General features: G+C 42.5%; 1 protein-coding gene across 1 annotated transcript in view; it reads left to right on the top strand.

Annotated features, from left to right (window-relative positions):
* inpp4b (inositol polyphosphate-4-phosphatase type II B) overlaps positions 1-20,547 on the top strand; it is a 245,706-nt gene that overhangs the window by 214,446 nt on the left and 10,713 nt on the right. The window contains 8 exon segments of the mRNA XM_083765321.1: positions 7,117-7,491; positions 8,439-8,577; positions 13,638-13,810; positions 14,644-14,767; positions 16,050-16,176; positions 17,208-17,348; positions 18,035-18,132; positions 18,927-19,039. Of these exon segments, the coding sequence (XP_083621447.1) occupies positions 7,117-7,491; positions 8,439-8,577; positions 13,638-13,810; positions 14,644-14,767; positions 16,050-16,176; positions 17,208-17,348; positions 18,035-18,132; positions 18,927-19,039 (1,290 nt within the window).

Raw genomic sequence — 20,547 nt, 5'->3', positions numbered from 1 at the left:
CGTGTGCATTCTCCGGCAGTGGCAGTGAGACGTGTCGCTGCTGGGAAGGTGGGTGGATTATGACAGCTCCGTTACGCAGCAGTGCCGGTCGGAAAATGCACTCGCTCTCCCTCGTGCAACTCCAACGGCGTCTTCCCATGCCCCCACTTTGGACCGCAACCCATAGTTTGAGTTTAGAAGAAAATGGTAATCAATTATTTCACATGTTACAAAAGGTGCTTTGTTCGGCCACAATCCATTCCAGATATCATTTCATGTGAATAGTTGGAGCACTGAAGGTGAGAAAAAGGTACCTTTTGTGTGAGCGGGGAGGCAGGCTGTAGGACAATGGAAGAGGGAGAAATCATTACGGGCATCCAAAGGAGAAACGTGACATTTTAATTTAAAAACTCTTCTCATTTGGACTTAACAAAACAGTAAAAGGGAGGGATTGATCTTGTTGGGACCGAAGGTCACAGTTAACTATATGAAACCTTGCGTTTTTTGTCACGTTACATCATGTCAGATGTCACTCATAATCCCCATACATTTTTGAGGGCCGCTAGCCTCTCCTATACACAGGTTTAATGTTTGTCTTTAGTTAGTTGTCTCCACCAGGCCGAAGGCATGTGGGGAGAGTATGTTTTGCACTCCGTCCGTCCGTTTGTGTGTTTGTGTGTCCGTCCGTCCGTGTGTCCGTGAACAGCTAATCTCGGCCACCGTTAACCCGGTCGATGCCATATTTTGCACACACACTCCCTGGATGCCAACCATGAACCTCTGCCCCAAACTTTCCAGAACGGCCTGTTATAGCGCCACCAGGAGGCCGCTTTGTGCAAAACAAGTTTTTGCACAGTACACCTACAGATTTTGTCCAAACATCACGCAAATTGGTACACAGTCTCTCTAGAGCCATTCAACGAAACGGGTCTTTCAGATTTATCAGACTCCATCCTGATTGGTTAAGATTGGCTTCCAAAGTTCACAGGAGTGCTCGGTTTCAAACAAAATGCTGCAAATCATGAACACATCGCGTGATTTCCGTGAAATTGTGCACCCACATTCCCACTAGGCCGAGGACGAAATGCCACATGAACAATTTCAACTCAGCCTCAAGGTGGCGCTATAACTGGCCGAAAAGTGTTTTTACCTCTAACTGCACGGATCTGTGGATAACCTGGTGGAGACCTGTGCCCGGAAGGGCACTTTTTCTAGTTTGTTTTGTTTTGAAAAAATGTACGCCATAATGTGTCATTTACGTCATATTGTCACTTTATTGTCTCCACCAGGCCGAAGGCATGTGGGGAGAGTATGTTTTGCACTCCGTCCGTCCGTTTGTGTGTCCGTCCGTCCGTCCGTCCGTCCGTCCGTGAACAGCTAATCTCGGCCACCGTTAACCCGGTCGATGCCATATTTTGCACACACACTCCCTGGATGCCAACCATGAACCTCTGCCCCAAACTTTCCAGAACGGCCTGTTATAGCGCCACCAGGATGCCGCTTTGTGCAAAACAAGTTTTTGCACAGTACACCTACAGATTTTGTCCAAACATCACGCAAATTGGTACACAGTCTCTCTAGAGCCATTCAACGAAACGGGTCTTTCAGATTTATCACACTCCATCCTGATTGGTTAAGATTGGCTTCCAAAGTTCACAGGAGTGCTCAGTTTCAAACAAAATGCTGCAAATCATGAACACATCGCGTGATTTCTGTGAAATTGTGCACCCACATTCCCACTAGGCCGAGGACGAAATGCCACATGAACAATTTCAACTCAGCCTCAAGGTGGCGCTATAACTGGCCGAAAAGTGTTTTTACCTCTAACTGCACGGATCTGTGGATAACCTGGTGGAGACCTGTGCCCGGAAGGGCACTTTTTCTAGTTGTTATTGTATTCCTAGTTTCTTAACCTATTTTTAAGTATTTTTAAAGGGTTCCTTTTTGCATGTTTTTGCTGTATTTTTATAGGCATATGAGAGTTTAAAGATGGCAGGGAGGCATGGAGTCATTTGGGAGTTGGATTCAAACTCAGTTCTTATTTTAAGGAGCACATTTTAGAAAGCAACAGTGCATGAAATCGACTTTGTGTAGTTCAAAGCGTCCTTGTTTTTATGCTTACATTATGTTAACAGTTGCCATGTTTTCCAGTACTTATGTCACAAAGGGATACATTCCTATCTCACCAAACTCCAGTACATCTCTGCTCGACTGGGCAGCTATGGGTTTAAACCATTCAGTGACAAACAGAGCCAAACCGTGTACAAATGAAAATGCAATTGGAACAGTTATTAACCGTTCTCAGAACTCTATGATGCAGTGGAAAAGGGCCCTTTGTCTGTGTGCCAAGCCCCTCTCACAAAGGCGTTTATTATAGAAAAGTCTTTGTGAGCTATCTCTGTTCCTTCCAGCTATGTCTCGGGACTAGTCAGAATGTCGCACGTACCTGCAACAGATATATGGGAAAAGTTGGAGGATTAGATCCGCAATGCTCAATTATATTGAATTTCTGCAGAGTCTAGAGGTCATGTACCCATACAGTACACACAGACAGTGTCCTCACAGCTGAGTGTTATTGGAGTCTTGACAGCAATATCCATTATATGGTAAACACACACACACCCACAAACACACACACTGGCACACACCCACCATCATTTCACAGGAGCTGTTATGCAGAGTTTTAAAAGAGCTCTATTTTTTTTACTCATCCTCTCCCTAGAAAATCAGTCCCGGAGTTGTTTTACAGATTCCTTTCATCCTTTCAGATCAAAAAAGTGTAAGAACCTCTTTTGTCTCTGCTAAGCATTTTTCTTCAGACTTGCATTTTATTAAAGGCAGTATTGAAGGAATACCTGCACCGGGATTCATCTCCAGGGACTTGGAGATCCTGCCTGGTATGGCTGGAAAAATTAAAATAGACTTAGGTGTTCCTTCCTAGTTAGAAAGAGAAAATGTTGCTTTGGAAAACCTATAGGATACACACATCTTTCCCTCAACAACACACAATGATCATTCTCCTTAGCCTGGTTAATAAACCAGACCGAATCAGCCGTTGGCAAAAATAAATTGCCTGCCGGCGGATTACGGTCTGGAGAGGCTCAATTGTACGTATGTATTGTATTGTATTTCCTACACCAGAGAAATGGGGCGGCCAATCGGGACACGGTATGCAATATGGGCGGGCTTTGGTACAGTGACTTTCAATGCTTGAAACCTTTGACTGACAGTAGCTCTGACCAATTGCGTCAAAGAGAAAATGTTTCAACCCGCCCCCCCCTGGAAATGAAATCCAAGCTGAGCCTCCCCAGACTAATATCCCGCGGTCCGTGCAATATTAGTCTGGTTTATTAACCAGGCTACATTCTCCTGGGGTTTGGAGCACATTGATTGACATTGATTTGGGGCAAGTCCAAGGCTGTCTGGTTTAGAACAAAACAACATATTGAATCATGTGGATCTCACCACATGGGAGAACAGCGTGGATCTCGGACTTCATGTGGTCAGCCTGTGATGACAGTTGACTGACAGTTGTCTATGATGTATGATCTGACATTTGGGCAAGGTTAGGTTTCAGCCCACTCCCAGACCATTGACTTCTATTATAACATTAAAGTTAAATATTTAAAAAAGTATACAAAATGTAAAAAAAAAATTATTATAGATTGGAATAGCTAGAGGTTCAGGCCACTACGTGGACCTCACAGCCCATATACGGTATGGAGATCTCCTGTTGCTTGTCAGTCCTGCAAGATGCCATGACCTCATGGTATATATAGTCACATATAGGCATGCAGGCAGGCAGGCAGAAAAAGCAAGGAGATGCAGGGAAATGGAAAATTGCTTAGATTTCATCTAACATTTCTGGCAGTCTCTGGAACGTTGCCATAAGCAAATTTTCCCACCCCACGACCGAACAGTTAAGAAGTGCAAATATGATCAGGGCGCGTGAAATACAGTGCCGCCGCTATGTCCTGCCTTGTTCGCCCGTCTCTGGCAAGATAATGAATAATAAATGTCCTCATAGATTGCAAATTAACATTGTGGCCTGATAAGCAGGCTTCAATTTGAATATGGATTGACATTTTGAATCCTTGGCTTATGCGATTTTCAACATGTTAATACATTTAGCTGAAATGACTTTCTGTATTTGTTGGTTGGTGGTGGTTTGAGCATTTTCATCCTTGTAAGAATCTTATGTCTCTGCGTACAATGTTTATCATAGAACATATTGTAGTTCGGAACTACGCAATTATGATAAAAAAACATTATTCCATAGGAACGGTCTCTTCTCAGGCAATTACCTACAGCCATTATTGACTCACAGTAATTAAAGACATTGTGTGAATATGAATAGGCAATTTACTGCTAATGTATGACTATAAAATACTGTACGTGTGGTAGGCCAGGGGTTCTCAACCTGGGGTCGCGACCCCTCGGGGGGTGGGGGGTCGCCAAATTATTATTATTATTACTATTTTGCTACTGAATGGCTGGAAAATGGAAATTAAGAGTTACACATAGTACATGCATTACATGCACAGTACTTCATTAAACCCCTTGGTGTGGTTTTTATGTGCAATGATGTCTTCCCTTTGTATTTACTGTAGGGTTTCTTCCTGGAGGCTGAAACCTTCACAGTCAAACGTGCCAATGAAAAAACAGTGATATAGTGACATCACAATATCATCCCCTTCCCTAACCCCTCCCCCTTTATCATACAACAACAGCTGTGGGTGCGGCTTCAGTTCAGGTGCATCGCCACCCACCAGGCAAACCAGGCTTAATGAACTGGTGGGTGTGTACACATAAAAACGCCATTTTAACAAATACTGTACACGTAAAAATAATAATAATAATAATAATCTTCCTCCTTTAATGATTATATCTGTTTTCAGTATTTATTTATGATGTATTTTTGCAAGACATGGACAAAGCATTTCCATACGCGCACACGCACACACACACACACACACACACACACACACACACGCACACACACACGCACACACACACACACACACACACACACACACACACACACACACACACACACACACAGAGAGAGAGGCCAGGGGTATAAGGCTTGTTAAGTACATTACAGCACCACTCACTTCAGACTGGTCTGATTTTAATTATAATCAGGCACTGTAACCAACACTATTATGTGTTTTGTCAATAAACAATACAAATGATATTATATAGTTTTGTAATTGTACTGTAGGATAAATAGTACAGTAAAGAAGGGTTGTTGTGGAAATCTATTGCTGAGATAATGCTGAGACACAGATGGCATGTCTCTCTGTTTACCCCATGTGCAATCAAACAAATGGGATATTTATATCCCATTTATATATTTATATAAAATGTGTGTTTTTGTTTTACTGTAGGAGCTACAGGAAGGGGATTTCCTTCGTTCCATTGATCAATGTGCGCTAGAGTACTAATGTCCAGTCCAGCCCCTAAAACTACTAGTTGTCACAGGGCAGGTGTGTCAACAATTTATTTCCAACTATATAGTTGCAACACACGTGAACTATTTACAATACAGAGACACACATAATATTCGTACAACTGTTCCTTGATGGCCGGGAAGTTTAATCTAGAAGATCTTTGGTACAGTAGGTGTGACAAAACATCTATCCACAAGGGAAGCGCATGATTCTGTATGTTGCAGGAACCTCAACCAAGTGCTGCCAGCACTGCACTGCCCGTACTTCAAACTTCATTGAAGTTTCCCTGCAGAGTCAGTATAGCTTGGCGTCAGCAGTGAAATAGAGAAAGCGGATAAACTGACAGCGAGTTAATTATTATGCAAATTAGCCTGCAGTGGATGGGAGAAATATGCTAGTTGTATTATTGAAATATTCATAACATTTCTCACCTTGATTTCAGGTCAGTGATCCCTATAGAGCACAGATGACGTCGTAGCAGTTTCTAGTGCTTTGTTCAGACTGCAGGCAAATCTTTTAATGTTGTCCTCAAATACGATCTTTAGGACGGACTACCTAGTACAATCTTATTGGAAAATGGTAAAATCAAATGTGTGTATTTAGGCAGAAGTTTACCTATACCTGCATTGGTTGCTGTGGTAACATTCTATGTAATGGCATAGGCGTAAGTAATTACTCTGCATATGCTGGCGTGTGGTGCGTGCCTGTGTGTACATGTGTCTCAACGCTCAGTCAAGTAAAACTCCCCACCCCCGATACCTCCCGTTTCTGCAGTCTCTCAAGAAGACTCGTTCTCCCTCCACCACAAAGGAGGGGGAAGCAGCGGCAGGATGGAGGGTTGGGGCGGTGTATATTTGCGCGACAAATATGCAACAATCTTTTTCCTTTTGGAAAATAGAACTCTCAGCTCATGTGCTTTGTTAGAACACATTTTGTTGTGGTAATAGAATTGCTTACTGTGAGCCAACTCAATTATTATTGAGGGCTCTTGTTGTCTTGTTTTCTTCGTGCGGCAGTGGGCGGTCAGCGAAGGTGAGCCTCCTCGCCTCGGTGGCGGCTTCGACATACAGTGACTCATTGAATTTGAATTTGAGATCAAAGGAGGCGCACCCCCTCAGACGAGTGGCTCTGGCACAAGAGTAATTGAATTGTTTGTTGTGTGTTAGTTGTTTTCTTTTTCCTTTTTTGCCTCACACAGCTCACAGCCCACGATATCAGCACTGCAGAGGCAGTAATGGAGGATAGAGTGGCTTTGTTGCTGAAGTAGAAGTAGTAGATTTTCTCCTTGTTTCTCCCCTTCCGTTCATCCTATGTAAACAGCTTCCCTGTTCTCAACTCTCACAACTTACCTCGTTGGTTCCACCTGTTATTGTGTGCAGCTCCCTCTCCGCCATCATTCTGTCTCTCTCTCTTTCTACAATGTTCTCACTGACTCTACCTCTCTTGTGTTCTCTTTCTCTTCCTCCACATCAACTCGTTCTCTATGTGTGTCTCACTAGCTGTGTCTATTTGTCTCGGTCCCTCTCTCTCTCACTGTCTCTATCTCTGTGGAGTGAAAAGAAAATAATGAATATATTGTCTGCACTGATTACTGAAGGTTCCGGAAGAGTGCTAGAATTGGTTGTAGCTACGGTAGATTGATTGACTGTCCCCCCCCCTCTCTTTCTCCCCGTTACCCCAACAGACGGAGCAGTTTGTCCATGCACTCAAAGACGAGCTGGTGAAGAGCGCTCTGCTGGCTCTGCATGCCGCACGGCCCGGCTACGTGTCCAAGACCCAGAACCAGCCCACGGCCCAACCCCAGACGGGTCACCTCCAGCAGGGTCACCAGAGCCCCAACTCGGCCAGTACCCACAATCAGCACCAAAGCCCCGTCCACAACCTCCCAGGCCACAGTCCAGCCACATCGGTCACCGAAGCCCCAGTGTGCAACAACGTGGAAGGGTCAGAGGTCACGAGCCACGGGGAAAGGACCGGTGCGCCACTCTCTCCCCCTTTATCGTCACTGACGTGCCAGGACTTTATCCCACACCAGAAAGAGTATGACGAGGAGGAATGGGCAAGTGATGGCCATGTTTATCTCTTTCACATCTGTAATGAAGTGTATGCTGCATCAGTCGTTCTCAAAGTGGGGTTTCAGGGGATTCCTAACAAGTTGTCAATATATTAGTTTAACCCGTGTTTTGAGCTTGTAGATGTGCTTTTTTTGGTGTGGGGGTGGGGTAATACCTACTGTAGGTAGCTGATTTACACTAAAACCTGACACAAATCCCACCCATTTGCTCATGCTACCAAGAAGTTGTGTTGGTGAAATTACCACACAAGCATGATCACAGTATGTGGTTTTCTATTCAGAGAGATGAGCGCTTATCCAAAAATAATGAGCATCTGTGCCTGTGTGTGTGTGTGTGTGTGTGTGTGTGTGTGTGTGTGTGTGTGTGTGTGTGTGTGTGTGTGTGTGTGTGTGTGTGTGTGTGTGTGTGTGTGTGTGTGTGTGTGTGTGTGTGTGTGTGTGTGTGTGTGTGTGTGTGTGTGTGTGTGTGCGCGTGCATGCGTGCAATACATCAGCCAGATGTACTGTAAGTGTGTGAGAGAAAGAGTGGGGTCCATTTGCAATGTGTAACAGCAGGAGCCACAACCACTGCAGAGTAATTATCTTGTAGATGTTTCTCAACTGTTGTGAGATGTTTGAAAGCCTCACCTCTGAGAGCAAGGAAGAGACACAAATTAACTCCAATGCACACGCACGCACACACACACACTCGTGCATGGACAGACACACTAAAATTCCAAATCTGGGATAGAGACCAAAAAAGAGTCTTTGAGGGGAATCTGAGAATAAATGACTCCCAGTTCCCACAAAATCTCTATGACACAGAGGACGTTGAAAGGATACAGTTTGATGAGAGACAGTCTGAGAAATGAACTGAAGGGAGAGAGACGCACAGAGATGCTGGCATGCCGAGCTGCCCGGAGGTGACTGCTGACTTTGTGTGTCTCCTGTAGGACAGAGTGTGGGCCAGTGTGGCCAAGAGTCTCAACTGTGTCATTGCCATGGTGGATAAACTCCAGGAGCAAGACAACGGTAGGAGGGAACCAATCACAGAGCAGAAACTGGCTGATGTCATCACTTCCCACAACCCTGGTAAATAAATATTTTAAAGGAGTACGTAGTTCACCCAAAACAATAACGTATTCTCTATCAATTATACACACCATGAAGCCTTGATGTCATGGAGGATTTTTGGCTTCATCACATTCCTAAGCCAATAATTTGATGACCAAAGAGTCTCCATTGAGTCTCCTCTGCCTGTCATCAAATTATTGGCTTAGGAATGCGACAAAAACAAGACTATGACTTCAAGGCTGGTCTGGACATCTGCATTTATATGCTAATGTTTAATTTTGTAATGTCTGTATAGTTTCTTGGTTTTTGACTACAAATGGAAAGTAGCTTTCGCTAAATCAGTTGTATGTATTACACTTGTCTTGTGTTCATCAATATTCTCTCTCCAGACCAAACAAATAGATAAAGTAAAGTAATTATTCCCTGCTAGCGCTTAGCAACAATAAAATTGGCTTGATCTTGCTCAGTGCAATATGATGGAAAAAAAAGCTTAGCTGTCCCTCTGACGCTGCAGATTGTCTGAATTCAGTGTTGTTTAAATTCTGAACATTACACTAGCATTAGTTTGTGATATGTGTTTTGTAGCCCCTCTGGCTATGAGTAAATGAATACCCCACCACCACCCAAAATCTCTGTAGGCCCTGCATTATTTGCAGAAATGTTCTTGTCTTTGCCAGAGAAGATGATGAAAGCTATATTTAATATGCAGAACCAGTAACTATTGACCACAAGCAGCGACAATATGTTTAATCAGTTTCAAGTCCAACTGTCTGTCACACATCCTGCTACATGGGTTTTTAGAGAATAGTACAAGGCAAGCTATCTTATCTCTAAATCACTGCAGTGCGCTACTGAACACAGAACTGAAATTGCTGCCAGTCTTTATTCACACAAAGTTGATGACCTGGTTCACATAAAGGTTGCTCTATTCTTTTAATGTCAATGATCAAATGTTTTTTATCAATGTGGAACACTGAACACTCCCCTGAATGTCACCCGGGGAGTCTAAAGTTGCTCTCGCTACTCCAAATCTCTTAGACTGGAAATAACTGATTACAAGCTCACAACATATTGCGCTGTGAGTGATGTAATGTAATGTGAGCTTGTAGGTCTGTTAAAAAAGAAAAATTATGAAAAACACATTTGATATACAAGACGAGCCACTTTTGACCACAGGCTGCCTCAACCTCATGCCCAGGCTGTGGGGCAGGCACCTGAAGGTTCCTGTCTGCCAACTGGCATTACACCAAGCATGGGAAGGCAGACAGATTTTCAATGCAGTGTTTATACACACTTTTGTATGTCTCTGTGTGAATAATGAGTGGTTAATCAATCAAAAATGTATGTATAGGCCATAGCACTTTTCATATTGAATGCAATACAAAGTGTTTCACAGTGTACACATGAAGTCAAATAAATTGTGTATTGTTTATTAACAAATCTAGGCCTAACATACTGTGAACACCCTAGTTAAAAGCCAGGATAAATGCATGTGTTTTAAATTAGCGTTTAATAACAATATCAACATTATCAGTGTTCAGATGTTCAGATGTTCAGATACTCTGGGAGGCCATTCCAGTGGCTCTGATTTTAAAATTGGTGTAATTTGAGCTCTCTTTCTGGTCCTGTCAGTACGAGTTTTGTATTGATTGCATTGTACTTGGGCTAGTTTGTTTGTTTATTTGGTGCAGACATAAGAGCATTACAGTAATCCAGCTTGCATGTGATAAAAGCATGCATTAGTCTCTCTGTGTTGGCTTCAGAGAGAAGCCGGAATGCTTCGGCCAAAAAGCATCTGCGAAATATGTGCATTTGTACCATTGCATCATCTGGCAGGCAAGTGCAAGGGCATCCAGTCCATGTAGACACATTGTGAGATAACAGCAGCTTTTATTAAGATGCTGCACAGACATACTGTAGAGCAAGTGGTCACCAGCTTGTCTAACGGAGTAATGAGAGATAGGAGAGGTTTATCGCTTAGACTTGATTGGTTGTTGAGCCGAGGTTGTTGACGACAAGGCATAGTGTGGAGGTTTGGCTGTTTGGACAGGCGGGCTGCCGGAGGAGTTGACAGTTGGAGCATTCTGTCTTTTTAAATCCCATTGCCCCCCACCAGCACACGGCGTGTCACACGCGCACGCACACACACGCAACTGCGCACGCACCCGCACACACACACACACACACACACACACCCATCCCATTCCCCGCACAGAGTGAGGTGGTATTTGCAAAATAAGATAAGACGTGATTGTTTTGACAGGGCAGGTCGAGGCAAATGTTGTGTACTAGTATGTGTTCCCTACTGTGTTTTCATGTGGACGCACACCTTAGAGTATACTCTATGACGCACACACTGTGTCATCTCTCCCAGAATGCTGTATGGATTTCACGGGGAGAGCAGCACATTACCTAGGCAATACTGCCCCCTGTTGTTAGTGGAATCGTTCAGACACTGGTGTTCAAACTTGATTTATTGCAGTTCATGTATTATAAAATCAAGTTAATCTGTGGTCCTGAACTCAATTAGCCAAAATCCCTCTGTCCACTTTTGTTTACCAACCATCAGGTTGATAGATACACACTGGCCTAGCCCATTCTGACCGGGCACCCATTTTGGTGTCAGCATCATGTTATGCTTTAGCTATTGAAAAATAGCAGACCTACAAGCTCATATCGCGCCACCGAGTGGCGCGATACGAGCTTGTAGGTCTGCTATTTTTGAAAAATCGAAGAGTGACTGACATTTTTAGAATCTGATCTCAGGTCAGAATGGGTTCATCAGGACCAGTGTGTGTCCAGTGGAAACCTCGTATGAATCTGATCTCAGGTCAGAATGGGCTAGTGGCCTTCTGGGCCACTGAGTGGAACAATGTCACTTTCTTGAACGTAGTGGTTAACTCAACGAATATTGTGAAAGTAGACGATCTAAAATCTTATAACATGATGCATTATTTGCAGGGTCATATCTGCCGATACCGATTTTGACCGATTCTGATATTATACGGATTATGCTGCCTTCAAATTAGAAATAGCCCACACAAAACAAAAGTGACAGTCATTGACAGCCACATTATTATTGAATCATCAATATCTCTGAAACTAATCTGTAATATTTTGAGACCGATCCAATACTGATATGGCATTTTTATTGTCGATATGGCCGATTTCTATATGCTACCGATTATTATATTTTATTTATTTATTATACTGCACCACTAATTGTCATCTTTTATATTCCTTTTATTGTTTACTGTTTCTTTACTTTTCAGTTACTCATTGACTATCTTCCTTCACTGTGTTGGAAAAAACCATAAAGAAAATAACTAGGCAACACACTCAGCCTATAAGCTATAACCACCTCAGTGGCACTATTATGACCAAAGATCAATTCCAATCAGAGCTATGGCATTGTTGTTGTACTGTAAGAGGAAGGTAGTATAGGGTGGTGCATATATACAATGCATGCCTTCCACTTTCACGCATCATACTGTAACAACCAGCTGGTGTTTTAGTTTTTAGAATGTCACATGATTGGATGCCCTGCTTTAACAGCCTACTATTGTCACAAACTGGCTCAAGGTTCAGACAACCTGTAATTCAAGTTCAACAGACAGAAGGAATGGGCAAGATCAATGTCCAACATATTGCTTTAAGTGCACGATATTCATTCTTCCAGTGGTCTTTTAATTTTTGATTACAGTGTATTTCGGTCAATTTCTTTCAAGCACTACGCTCACGCCAAACCTGCCTCAACAGATTTGACTGAATGTGCTGAATATAGCTACGCAGGACTACATTCAGTATCTGTAAACTGTACGTGTCAAAACATCAAGTCAAAACCTGACTGGACTGAGGGAGGGAGGGAGAGAGAGTGCATATTTCACCCACACAATAATCTGGTTACCAAAACCTTAACACACCGATCAACACATTGTGAAGCACCATGTTTTCTGCTTACTGTATATACTGTAGAGGCCTACTAGTGACTAGTCCATACCTAGTTACTACAGGTATGGATGTGCACACTATGTGCAGATTTATTTGAGACTTACAGATCCCGTAGTAGCCCGTGCTGTGGCAAAGATGCTATTAAACAGCTTAAATTGAGGAAAAGTAAAACATCAGCTTAAATCAATTTCAGATCGATATACCAACTGACTGAAGAGAAATGAGAATGCTCATGTAACTGCATAAAAGTCCCACAGTCCATGGTCGGTCGTTAAGTCACTGTAGCATGCTGAGTGTTACTGTGAGTTGTTATGCAGACACAATTAAGGCTGTTTTATAATTAAAGCCTCTGTGCTTTATTGACCACACACACGTACACTGCATGCAAAGCACGCATGCACGCACACACACACACACACACACACACACACACACACACACACACACACACACACACACACACGCATACAGTATATTGGTGCACTAATTAATAGGCATGTGTAGCCAGCCATGCTGGGTCTGCTGCTTTCTATGTACTTTATAGTATACTTTATAACTTTGCACCATTGAGTCCGGATCTCTCTCTGGTGCAGTGTGTGCATATAGCCATGAGTTTAAAATAAAGGTAAGACATGGAATAAAAAACATGGAATATATAATTTCAAGAATGTCTGCATTATTTGTATTAGGGGAGACAACAAGGGAACAGAAGATGAATGTCACAGTACAGATGTACGATGTTTCAAATCGAGAATGTTTCCTCATAGTCATAATTTATGCAACCCCACACATTGTCTCTGTTAGTGCCTGTTTGTCTGCACTGACAGGACAGACTACTGTGTACTACATTAATTATTAAGTTACAGTGCATTTACTCTTAACACATAATTATAGCCATGTGAATGCTTAGATATCAGGTTGATAGCTAGATTTTTTGTATTAACAGATTTTCTTCTCTGCTGAGTGCCAAATTAGGGATGCCAGACTCACACAATGTTTCTAAATATGTTATAATACTCTGTTTCCCCCACCGTCCCTCTCTTCCTATTTCTCTCTCCTGCCCCTTATTTATTCTCTCCTTCCCTGCATGCTGCGCTATACCTCCAAACCCCACCCGTCTCCACCAGGTGACTGGAGAGAGCAGCTGTGCCCCGTGGTGACCAGGTTAAAGGAGTGTGTGGCGGAGGTGGTGGAGAGGGCTAAGAGGGCCATGACCTTTGTGCTTTTACAGGAGGCAGCTTGCAGCATTCCCCAGGGTCTGGTCCTCCAACAGAGGAGGGACGTAGTCTTTAGCCAGGCAGTAGGTGGCCATGCACTGTGACATCAAGTATATATCGTCGCTGTCAGGTGGAAACCGCTACCTTTCCTGAAAATGGGGAAAAAGCAGTGTTCCAATTAACTTATTAGTCACAAGTTAACAACTGTGTTCCAATGCAGTTATTTGTCACAAGTTCTTGTTAATGATTTTCATTGGTTCAATAAGCTTTTACCACCACCATCACCAAAGACGTAACCACTTTCACTTAATAAAAATAAAAAAAAACGAATTGCAGATCTACAACCTCACAACACATCAGTTGTGAGCTTGTAGATCAGCTCTTGTTTACTACTTTTGTATGAAAAAGTAGGTTATTCATTTATGGGGGAAAAAGTTTCAATGCTGAGATAAAAGGCTTCTTGCCTTTTATCTCCATAATTATCATAATAATGTCATAATTCAGATAGATTAATTAGTAGAATTTGTATGTCCCGCGTGTTCTGTTTCTAATAAAGCTTAAAGATAGGCTACTGTCTAGGTCTTTATAGATGCAATACTACTGACATTTTTTGTAGTGTAAATTGTACTACTAATATGTTACTAATAATTGGCAACATTCTGTCAGAAGAACGACTAACTTTTGTTCCACTGCTTAATAATTTGTGTATACTACTTGGTTATTACCAGAAATGGTCAACACATATAGTTGGTATCTACCTTTAAATATTTAGGGGTTTTAACTAGTTAAACTGTGTGTGTGTGTGTGTGTGTGTGTGTGTGTGTGTGTGTGTGTGTGTGTGTGTGTGTGTGTGTGTGTGTGTGTGTGTGTGTGTGTGTGTGTGTGTGTGTGTGTGTGTGTGTGTGTGTGTGCGCAGCTAGCAGCCTTGGCCTGTGGTTTCGTCATGAGACTGTATGCAGGGATGGAAGACAAGGGCTTCCTGAGGCAGCTTCACCAAGTTGGCCTTGTGGTCCAGTTTGAGAGCCTGCTCAGCACCTACAGTGAGTAAGAAATGGTGCTTTCATTTGGACTGCATAGTCCTTGTGTACCAGTTACTAGGAGGTACCTTTTTTTTTCTTTTTGCCCATCACGGCCAGGTTCCAAGCTCAATGCCAAGAAAACAAAAGTAATGGCATTTGGCAAAATCATTGCCACCTTGGTGCTCGAGGTAGGAATGTCTTGCGTTAGATGAGGAGAGTATGGAAATCTGACATGGGAGATGACCTCACAGGATGGCTGTTGAAGTCAGTACTGCTGTATGGGACTGAGACATGGGCACTCACAGGAAATGGCCCTGGATGGCGCTGGAATGCTGCAAATGGCACTTGGTGTCACATGGGCGGTCCACACCAGAAATGTGGACCTCTTACGGGGGCCTCCCACGGGTCACAGGTAAGGTCAAAGAGAGGATGAGACTGGCTGGGGACTGAGCCAAGTACCAAGAACTGGTGGTAAGCAAACGGACACTGTGGGAGCCAACCCAAAGCATAGTTAGGAAGGGAAAGAAGTGCACCATCTATGTGGAGACACTGCGGCGTGACACTGCAGAGTTCAAGACCCCAGGAGGGTGTGGAAGGCAGCAATCCATGAGTCCAGAGTTGCTGATAGCTAGTCTGCATTATAATCCACTGCACAATAGATTTAAAAGATGAAAGCGATTTTGATACCCTAATGTTAGGGTCCAAAGTAGGGATTGTAGTGTCAAAGGCACATCACCCGTGACTTCAATCTAGACTCTGAAACTGCAAATATTGGGCTGTGTTTACCAATGCCCCTTGTATCTGAAACAGTTTATTAGCATGTGTGATTACTGTATTGGACATTGATCGAGGAGAATTAAATGTTGTGATTTGGAACTTGACTTGACTTTCAGCACCTCCCCCTCCCCCAGGCAATGGCTGAATATGCCATTCCCAGAGATAGTGCAGTAAGCTACACTAATTGTCAGCCAATGGCATCACTCTTTGGTAATCAAGGTAGATTAATACCAGATTTATACTTTGTTAGCTAATCTAAAAACTCACAATGGTGTGTGTGTGTGTGTGTGTGTGTGTGTGTGTGTGTGTGTGTGTGTGTGTGTGTGTGTGTGTGTGTGTGTGTGTGTGTGTGTGTGTGTGTGTGTGTGTGTGTGTGTGTGTGTCAATCGAAAAAGAGCAGGGAGACAAAACACTCAAAGTTATATATTGCATTAAAATTACACTTTTTTTTTTTTTTTTAAGGTTACACATTGCCGATTTAATCAGTGGCTGATGAGCTCACTGCTTGGTTGTATTTGTAACACAGGTGAAGAGATTGGCATGCTGGAGGACATGGAGGTGGGCATCTCAGATCTGCACCGAGTCATGTTTAAGATCACAGAGGCCAACACAGACGAACTCAGCGACCTCCAGCCTGTAGTCTATGGCAGACGGTGAGACATGGTTAATTTACTGCATCTATTTTCTCCATACTGCAGCTATAGTATGAGGAAGGATTAACAAGTGATGACAAATATAGCCCTACAGGCACACCGTGCCACAGCGTGCAGACAGTGATCGTGCTGATTAAGTGGAGCAGACAGTAGACAGTGACTAAGGCCTATGGACTGTAGTTTAGTGTTTTGATGTGCCAGTGACAAAGCAACTATGCCGGGTGGAAAAATGCAATACAGTACCAAGATATGTGAGTAACTCTCTCACAGATTCACTAACACATGTTGTAATAATGCTGTACCAGAGTGCTGCACAAAAGTAGCACAAATAGCCAAACTACAAGCTCACAACGCGTCCCATTGTGATGTGTTGTGAGCTTGTAGTATCGGCTATTTTGAAATAGACACAGATTCTTTCTTTTTAATTTATATTTCCATTTCTTGAAAAGTAACAGCTTAGGACATTCAATCGTTTCCACCCGACCGCAACGATAATATCTTTGCACATAAGCTCACTAATCAGAAATGGAGGCAAAGCTTGTATAGTGCAAACAAGTGCAAACAAGTGCAAACAAGTGCAAACAAGTGCAAACAGGCTACTGGGATGAGCATAGGTGGATAGTATTGAGGCTACGAGACAGGACCGGTCCTGAGCAATCTGGCGCCCTAAGCAGGATTTTTGTAGCTCATCTACAAGACATTATGTGCAAAGATTGCTGTGATACTGGAGGTGGAAAGTCTGGTGACGTGAGGTTAGTTTGGAGGGGACTATTGCGTCACTGTTTCAGCAAATAGGCGGCATTCGCTGTACATCGCATCTCCAAAGTTTGCCACTCTGGGAGGTGGTTATCAAAATTTGCCGATTACGTCCCCAAAAACGTCGTCTCCCTGTGGCCAAAAGGGCAGATCGTCTAAATAGCTGTGCGGGGTAACGCAGAATACGTCCTCGTCTGGACACCACCTGAGTGCAGTAGTAGCTATTGTGGCACACCTGCAGTTACACCCTTTCTTCATTTATTTTTTCCATTCAGAGACCACTACACTGTAGAAGTACCGTTACCGCAGCTGGTGTTCCAGACTTTACCAGAGGAGATCAAGGAAGGCAAGCCGTTACAAGTGTTCCCCGTGCTGTTCAACGTGGGTATCAACGAACAGCAAACGATAGCAGAGAGGTACCGCAAGAACAGCACCTGCAATTTATAACAATATGACAGAGAACTAACGAGAAGACAAGCCAAAAAATAGATGATATAAATGTTCTGTACACTGACATTAAATATGTTTCAAAAGCAAGGCAATTCAAATTGCTTTGCACAACATTAAGAGCATTTAGACAAACCGTGATCAAGCATGTGGAAACAATAATTGTACTTTTGGCAACAACAAAAAAGTAATAAAAATAAACTCCTTTGCTTATCTTAAGAAACCTTGTGAATAGTGTTCTTTCATAATAAATGGACGTCTGAGAATGTGGATGCTCAGGGATTTCTCAGATTTTATTATAAGTATATCTTGGTGGTCATGGATAATTTTACATGGTTTGCATAAACCTATGCTACAAGAAACAAGGCTACAAAACAGATTAATTCTCATTCATTTATACCGGTATGGCTGTTTATGTTATGAGTACATGCATAGTGATAAAGCAACATAATTGTTTTTCTAAACCAGATAATAATTAAGTATTGCATGATATGTACAGTACATGCGCATTGTGTGCATACTAGTCTGTTTTCTCCCTCTCAGAGCTTTTATCTGATTGAAGAGAAAACAGGACTGCTTTCATAGAAAAAGTATATCTGTCACTGTCTGTATCCTTTCTCGTTTTGTATGACCCTCTTTCTGTCTCTCTTGATAGGTTTGGAGACATCTCGCTGCAAGAAAGAATAAACCAGAGGAACTTTGAGATTCTAGAAGCCTATTACAAATCACTGAGTGAACAGGTGCCCCTAGAATGTAAGTGCAAGGCCTTGAAGCAAATATTTCCAAGTTGTAACACATGGTCACTTACAACGATGAAATATTCATGCAATAATAATGCAATGCAATCTTTGGCTATCTAGGTACATGGCAGCTGTGTTGAAAGATAAACATCAAGGCACTTCAGCTTGCATGATGTATTAAATGCAGCAACAAACAAATGACCTTTGTGCTGCACACAGAAACTGATTTTCTCACTAAATGGCAAGACACACATTATCCAGAAACTATGCAAATTTAAAATCACATAAAACAGAACCTTAAGTGCAACAATGGAAATATGCTGCAAGAGATTAAGTATACTACACAATGCCAAAGTAACCAAAAGAGGTTTGCTCCAGAGTCAGAAATTATGCAATTTCAAAAAGACATAATGTTTGATTATATTTCTTTCATGTGATAGCTTTTGTTTTTGTAGCACGATCAACCTTCTGGGCCAACAAATTGAGATATAATTATGACGTGATCACATAATTTGGATAGTGCCTATGACAGCATGCAGCTTATTAAGGAACATTTAACTTATTGTGCAGCCCAACCACATAATATTACATCAGTGCCTGTGTGGGCATAGACCGTAGGTGTGAGGCCAATATCCATTATGTTGAAAGTGTCCACCAATCAATAGAAATGGAAGAAGATAAACATTGTCAACATTTTCTTTCTATTTATTCTAACCATATTTATTTAATTTATTTGCCTACTATACGAGTGTATGTAGCATTAAACTGCAAGAAAGACACTAGTGTGATGTCATTTCTGTTGTGCAGGTCTACCGTATTTTCAGACACAGTCAGACTTGAAGGATCTACTTGAAACCCTGGGCCAGAATGTAGTGACGAAGAAAAGGAAGAATGTGGAAATACTATGGCTCGCCGGAACGGTGAGAACCCCTTCCAACTGCATTGTTGACATTTCTGCTTCAATAGAGGGAAGGGAATGAGGAAAGAACAAGGGGATTGTACTGTATTCCAGAGGTTTAATATAGAGTTTGAGTCGCTACGTGGCCCTCACACCTATGTTGCACAGTTCATGGTGTTAATGTGGAATGAACTAACATCATTCATTAAAGGACCACTTCACCACTTTTCAACCTATCTTCATATAATAGGTCCTCACTAATAATCATGATAAAATGGCGCAATTTTTTTCCTACTCAGTCTGTGTCTCATAGGAGGGCTGTGGGCAGTTTAGAAACCGTCTTCCAGTGACATCATCGATGGGGAATACAAGCTAATAAAAACTGCAGGCTTTCTAGACCTGAAAAGTTGCAATGCGAAAATGGAAGCCATCGTTCTCACGATAATGAAAATCTAAACATTTTTGTAAAAAGATCTTGTTTAAAAAAGAATCTGTCTAATGATGATGTCACTGGAAGACGGTTTCTAAACTCCCCACAGCCCTACTATGAGACACAGACTGAGTAGAAAACTAGAAAAAGTGCCCTTCTGGGCACAGGTCTCCACCAGGTTATCCACAGATCCGTGCAGTTAGAGGTAAAAACACTTTTCGGCCAGTTATAGCGCCACCTTGAGGCTGAGTTGAAATTGTTCATGTGGCATTTTGTCCTCGGCCTAGTGGGAATGTGGGTGCACAATTTCACGGAAATCACGCGATGTGTTCATGATTTGCAGCATTTTGTTTGAAACTGAGCACTCCTGTGAACTTTGGAAGCCAATCTTAACCAATCAGGATGGAGTGTGAGAAATATGAAAGACCGGTTTGGTTGAATGGCTCTAGAGAGACTGTGTACAAATTTGCGTGATGTTTGGACAAAATCTGTAGGTGTGCTGTGCAAAAACCTGTTTTGCACAAAGCGGCCTCCTGGTGGCGCTATAACAGGCCGTTCTGGAAAGTTTGGGGCAGAGGTTCATGGTTGGCATCCAGGGAGTGTGTGTGCAAAATTTGGCATCGACCGGGTTAACGGTGGCTGAGATTAGCTGGTCACGGACGGACGGACGGACACACGGACACACGGACGGACGGACGGAGTGCAAAACATACTCTCCCCATGCCTTCGGCTGGTGGAGACAAAAATCATGCCATTTTATCATGATTATTAGTGAGGACCTATTATATGAAGATAGGTTGAAAAGTGGTGAAGTGGTCCTTTAAGGGACGTAAATCACTGATGTGAATCACTGACTTCTTTCAAAACTAACAAAAACATACAGTGCCACGATTTTTCCTTTTCTCCTCTGTAAATATAGCTATTTGTATTTGTTGATGACATGTATTAATGTGTTCATATCCTATGCTCTGTTGATTAATTTAATATTTTGTGGTATAGCCTACTTTTAGCCTACGTGTTTTAATGTACCTCCATGCTGTTTAAAATGTTGCGGCATTTTTGAAGCATTCAAACAATCAATCAAAATGACCTCACCAAAG

The sequence above is a fragment of the Protomyctophum parallelum genome, assembly GCF_964188405.1.
Source record: "Protomyctophum parallelum genome assembly, chromosome: 5".
Lineage (NCBI taxonomy): Eukaryota > Metazoa > Chordata > Actinopteri > Myctophiformes > Myctophidae > Protomyctophum > Protomyctophum parallelum.
The sequence above is the reverse complement of the archived record's forward strand: the minus strand, read 5'-3'. Positions and strand labels throughout refer to the sequence as shown.